This window comes from Ctenocephalides felis, unplaced genomic scaffold, assembly GCF_003426905.1.
Source record: "Ctenocephalides felis isolate EL2017-DRISC unplaced genomic scaffold, ASM342690v1 CF-g0.4_SCAFFOLD_01886, whole genome shotgun sequence".
NCBI lineage: Eukaryota > Metazoa > Arthropoda > Insecta > Siphonaptera > Pulicidae > Ctenocephalides > Ctenocephalides felis.
In genome coordinates this window covers 52,151,207-52,157,206 of record NW_020538040.1, presented here as the reverse complement: position 1 = coordinate 52,157,206, position 6,000 = coordinate 52,151,207, and the positions used below count along the sequence as shown (strand labels likewise).

General features: G+C 34.0%; 1 protein-coding gene across 1 annotated transcript in view; it reads right to left on the bottom strand.

Moving 5' to 3' along the window:
• Positions 1-596: 596 nt before the first annotated feature.
• Positions 597-6,000, bottom strand: part of LOC113375079 (unconventional myosin-XV) — a 157,526-nt gene continuing 152,122 nt past the window's right edge. The window contains exons 20-25 of the mRNA XM_026615027.1: positions 3,372-3,594; positions 2,830-3,123; positions 2,449-2,735; positions 2,057-2,267; positions 1,278-1,625; positions 597-749 (exon numbers count right to left, since the gene is read on the bottom strand). Coding sequence (XP_026470812.1) covers positions 597-749; positions 1,278-1,625; positions 2,057-2,267; positions 2,449-2,735; positions 2,830-3,123; positions 3,372-3,594 — 1,516 coding nt within the window. The remainder of the gene's footprint in view (positions 750-1,277; positions 1,626-2,056; positions 2,268-2,448; positions 2,736-2,829; positions 3,124-3,371; positions 3,595-6,000) is intronic.

Genomic DNA, 6,000 nt, shown 5'->3' with positions numbered 1-6,000 from the left:
TATTGTAACATGTAGATTATAAATATTGTTTTACAGTAATTATTAAACTATGTATTCTCATTCAATTATAACAAATGCGGTAGTGAATCAACTGACATAACAGTGCTGGCATTTTAACAGTTCTGTCTTTATTAGACTATTGACTTACCATATTGAACTTAATGAAACATGTTATATTGGATGTTTTTTTACTTGATAAGTAACAATATAATTTTTATTTATGAGTTAATGCTACATTGATTTTGCATTTTATTCAATATATATTCTCTTCGGCTATTACATTATATACAAGTAAAATTGCAAAATAAACATCGATCTGAATATCATTATAATTGGGACATATTTTCATATTCATACCTCTTAATTATTATTTGATACGTACAACCTGGGTATGTGTATATTTAACATGCATTTATAACAATCAGTTTTTATATATCAGTATTAAAATTTATGTTAAAATATCTTAGTTATATAAGAGTATTGTTATAAAATAGAATTGTATAAATATTTTTACATTTGACGTAATTTTTAATTAATTGAGGGCTAATTCTCAACCCAAAACTAGATATCTCGTTTAGATATGATTGTCATGTGGCTTACGATGAATTTTTGCCTTGGGCTAATGTAATGTATTGGCGAACTAACCGTGATATTTCGTGCGCTTGCTCCGTCTGCAATCTGGTCACGTGCTGCTGAAGCAAGCTGCCGCATTTCATGTCCAGGAATAATGCACCGTCTTCTGATCGTACCTGAGCAATTCGTATAAAAAATAATTAAATGAATTCATTCGAGTCACATGTAATACATAGAAAAAATAATTTGGTATATCAAGGATTCACATAATAATTCTAAATAATTTGGCAGGGTTAGGAAATTTAAGCTTAATTTTATGAGATATTAATAAATTTCTGCAATAGTGGCGAAAAAAATTTTTTTTCCAAGTATTAATTTTGCAAGTTAGTTTATTTATAAATTTCCATAAACTAAATATAAATCCATACTTCATGACCGTGATTGACGAATATACTCGTCATGGAGAAGTGGAAGAATTTTTTGCATTGATGAGTGAATTTCAACATTACTATTGCTATTCCTGATAAAAAAAACTATCAGTTATTTTGTCGAAATACGAGAAAAACACTAAAGACAAGTAATATTGAACAAGGATAAATAAAGACAAGTAATATCAATTGTTGAGTATGGTGCAATGATTTAGACACAATTGAGTATAATATATGGACAGTTAAACAAATTATCAGTTACATTCATACACTCACTTTTCTGGTAGAAATGACATCAGAGAAAGGCCAATGTTGTAACGTTTCGTGAGTGTTTGGCTCTAAGAAAAGTACTCCTCTTCGATTCAAAGCTAATATCAACTCTCGCCATGGTTCTTGCATATCATCTCCTGGCGTTGGTAGACCATCAGGCGACCAAGCTCGTTTAACAGCGAAGAAACTGCTGCCGAATAGGGGCCACGTTGATAAAACATGCAGAACTTGTGCTTTAACCTGGTACGGGGCTAAAGGTGCAGCTGCGGTCCAAGCGGCTTGGACGAGAGACACCCATTGCGGCGGACGAAGTTCTCGAAGACCAAGCGCAGATTTCGGAAGAAGGAATTTGATCTGAGAAAAAAATAAAATAAAATAATGCTGCATGATGAGTTATCAAATAATAAACGATTGTCGAGACATATAATAGAAGTTCTATAAAGATGCAAGTAACTGACATAAAATGCATAAAAAAAATATAAAATGCATTTTTTTTTAATTTTGCATCAAAACTGAATCTTCTGAAACCAGGTAAATGTAGGTAAATTCTCATGGAAGGATCTCACTCATGTTTTTTTATAGGTAGGTGTTACTTCGGAAATACATATTTAAACTATAACAAGATTAATCATTTAAAATAACTTGTAACATCATTATTACAACTCAGTCCTTCTTGCACATTGGACATAATTTTGCGTTTTACATAACAAATAAAAGTATCACTTTCAAGATATTTACTGTTTATGTGTAACTTGACAAGTTAGCATTGCTTTAATTGTTATTACCTCTTTCATTGTTGGCACATGATGTAAATCAGCTGCTCTGTGAAGAAGTGCTGCAACACGAGCAATGTCTCTCACGATTTCGGGTGCAGGGGCACCGCCAGCTGGCAATTCCAAGAGCAAACCTTCTAAATAATCAGGCGCAACCTGATTGAACAATACTTCTGTGTATAAAGCACCAGGATCAGCGCGCAGCGGATGGTGCCATACAGATCTGATAGAAATACATTAATCACCTCTATTGCTTATATTTAATATTCTCAAATTTTAAATGTTTGTTACTTTAGGAAAAGCGAATTCTTACGTTACAGCAATGAAGATGCTGAACATATTTTTATACAAAAACTAATATTTTAGCTAGCTAAATATTGCTAGCGCATTTTCGATCAACTTACCTGCAGAAGATCAAATAAAAAGGCTGTCCACTCTTCAAAAGTTCAGTGGTCACGTCTAGAATATACTCATCCGCTGCTAGAGGCATCGTGAATGCATCTCCTTGAACTATGCAATATAAGGAAAATTCACTCTGTTCAGAAGCTCCTTCTACTCCTAGCAAAGAGCATAATTCTGATACAACGTCTGCAACTACAGTAGAACAGCGGGTGTTGACTACCCTCTCAGCACCTCCGGGTAATCTATAAATTTGACGTCTTGCAGAGCGACCGGCCGATACTGCTGTTACCTGGTTAAATGAATTTCAATTAAACTCTATAAAGCAAATTCTTTACAAATATTGATGTCAATTCATTCTATCATTTAGTTCTCACTCTAATTACCTCTTCAACGCTGGGTACATTTTTCCTACCGCCGCACCTGGCTGTCTTGCGCAGATTTGCCAAACAAACTGCTGCAGTACCGTGACAAGGTTTTCTGCGATCTCCTGCAGCAGTTCCAAGATGTTCTAATAAAAATGAGCGCAGCGCATCTGAACAACCGAAGTAAGCTGTGAGAACACTGAGCAATCGCCATGCACGTTGACCGCTGTCTGCAGCAGGGCTTCTGTTGGCGGTAGTCTGCTTCATAAGTTGACAGTATACTTCGTCTCGCAAGCCGGCATGTTTGTGACAGTGCTACAATAAATGGTAATTTAGAAATTTTTTGGTCGTGGACAATCAGTATAATTATAATTTGTATGAACGTATTCAGCGCTGGAACACAAAATTAATAAAGGAATAGGTAGATATTTTCCAAGAGTCAACAAAATGTACTAAATATTTATTCATGTATGCGGGCAAACACCAACGCCTTTCATATAAGTTTTTAAAAATAATAAAATGTGAAAGCACATTTTTTTATCCTGATGCTGAGCCAAACTTACCATGAGTATGGTGTATACGCATTTGACTTCTGTGACATCGGGATCAGGCGGTAGATCACCGCAGTATCGCAATATACAATCGAAACATTCCATAGCCAATGCTGCCAAATCAGGGGGCAATCTCAGTAAAGGTCCATCTAATGGTCTTCCTTGCCAACGTACTAACTCACTCTGTTGCCACCATCCTTGTTGAGCCTGCGCATCACCTTTTTCTTGCGGTGATCTGTAAAAAAATGCAATTAGTTTGTTTAATTATTAAAGATAGATTATTAGAAAGATTATGGAGATTGGGCGGTCCGAATAAAACTTTAACATTATGTCAACATATTTCAATTGAATTTTAGTGACCTCTCTCTAGTGATATATACCCGACAACGCGAACTACTGTATCAATAATGCTATTTATTAATTTACAAAATTATTGTTACACATGTGTTACACTTAGTTTCACAGGAAAATAAATAAATTAAGTTAGACTTTAAATAATATACATTCAAGTTATTTACACGCATCGAATGTTGCACCGTTATAAAAATTACTATTACGTTATTAATATGCATCAAATAGCTATAGAAAATACTGAATTGTCCAATTACTGAAACTAAAAAGTTTAACGCTAAAACAACAGATTTCAATAGTTTTTTTTAATTACATCCACATTAATTTGAAAACACATCTAGTAAATATGATATATTGGTTCATGTGCCATGGTTCGAACTATTGAGGCATCACGCGAAATGTGTAGATGTACAAGTATTATAAATGAATTAAGTATGTTCTTGCTTCAGTGAGTGCTTATTACTGTTTACGATAATGCTAGTGTTGCGTCGCATCGTGCCTTAAGTTAAATTTCTGGAACTTTCCGTATCGCAATTTAAAATTTTAATTCTGAAATAAAATCTGTGAAAATAAAATTGATCTTAATCTCTGAAATAAAAATAGATTTTTGAGATATCATTTTCCAAATATTGTCAAGGGAGCCAACATCAAACAAAACTTATCGTAAAAAAAAATAAAACAAAAGATAAATAGCTGACAAAAAATAATTGATAATAATAAATAATAATTTCACGCGTAGACAGTGTAAAATGGCTCCCTTAACAGTTCTAATGAACTATTGCTCCGCGAAAAAAACGGCGAATCTCAAATTGAAATTAATTTACGATGGAACGGGCACCAGAAACCCCATATTTATGTATGAGATACGCCTAACTGTGAACGGAACCGAATTATCAGCGGTAGGATCAGGGAAAACTAAAGAACAATCTAAGCAAGACTCGGCAAGGTTGGCGCTTCAAAAGCTGATGAACTTAGTTCAGGACCAAGTTTTGGGGGTTAAAGAGACCGTTGAAGGGCAGCCATCCCTAACCATTCCTGTAGCGGTAAGAAAGCTTAGCCAGTATTGTGATAAGAAAGGTTTACCGATACCCGTGTATATAGTAGAACAGCCAGTGAACTATTTGACTAACCTGTTTTCACGAAGCTATAAATTTTCGAAAATTTATTATCGGTACGTTAAGAAAGTACCATTCTGGCTGTCATTTCGCGGTTGTGTCATCATCCCTTCAATTTTTGAAAGTGTCAAAAAATTTTTTTTTTAATTTGCTCTCACAAGGCTCAAATTTTGAGGGTGTATTCTTTTAACTGTTCAGAAAGTATATGTTAACAGCCAGCGCATTCTGACGGTTGCAAGGGTCTGCCAGAAGAGTACATAATAGTCACGACGCACAAGGGTATGGGCGCATTACCATACATAATCGGCTACATCCTTGTATTTAAATAATTTATACGACATTTTGGAGGTCTTTTTGAAAACATCCAATATACCAAACTTTAACTTTTTATCTCACCTTATGGCGAGATATCATTGAAAATATGCCAAAGTGGCCACTTTTTCAAACTCAATTTTTGGCCTAACCATAAAAGATATCGAAAAAGAAATTGCGTGATTCTACTCACATTGGCTTAGACCACATATGTATATTAAAATATGAATAATCGATTATTTATTTATATGCTGAATAATGATCATTTATTATTAGCTAAAAAGGATAAAATAATTTTTCAATTAATGTTTTCGGATAGTGCGTTTTGTTTAATTACTTTCTTATTAGCGTTATTCGAAAGAAAGCCTTGTGGGAGCAAGTTAAAAAAATTTTTTTTTGACACTTTCAAAAATTGAAGGGATGATAACACAACCGCGGAATGACAGCCAGAATGGTACTTTCTCAATATACCGATAATAAATTATCATTAAAAAAATTTCTAGCTTCGTGAAAACAGGTTAGTCAAACAGTTCACTGGCGCTTATGCTATCTATATATCATCTGAAGATATATTTAATATTTTACAAACATTCGTCTTGATGACCATATTAATGCACCAATCGTAGTAGATAGATTGGCGAAATTTGTTTCTCTTTTTGACCATTTTGTATGATGAATCATTAGGAGCAGGAGAAAAAATAAAGACGCATTTGGACTACGAGTTATCAGAAGAGTTAATGGAAAGCAACTTCATTCTCTATACCTGGCTAATATGTGTATTTGACACCGTAATTAGTGTTCTCGATTACTCGTGGTCACAGTTGTACGAATGTGAATAAATATATCACAGCTTTTCTGGAGAA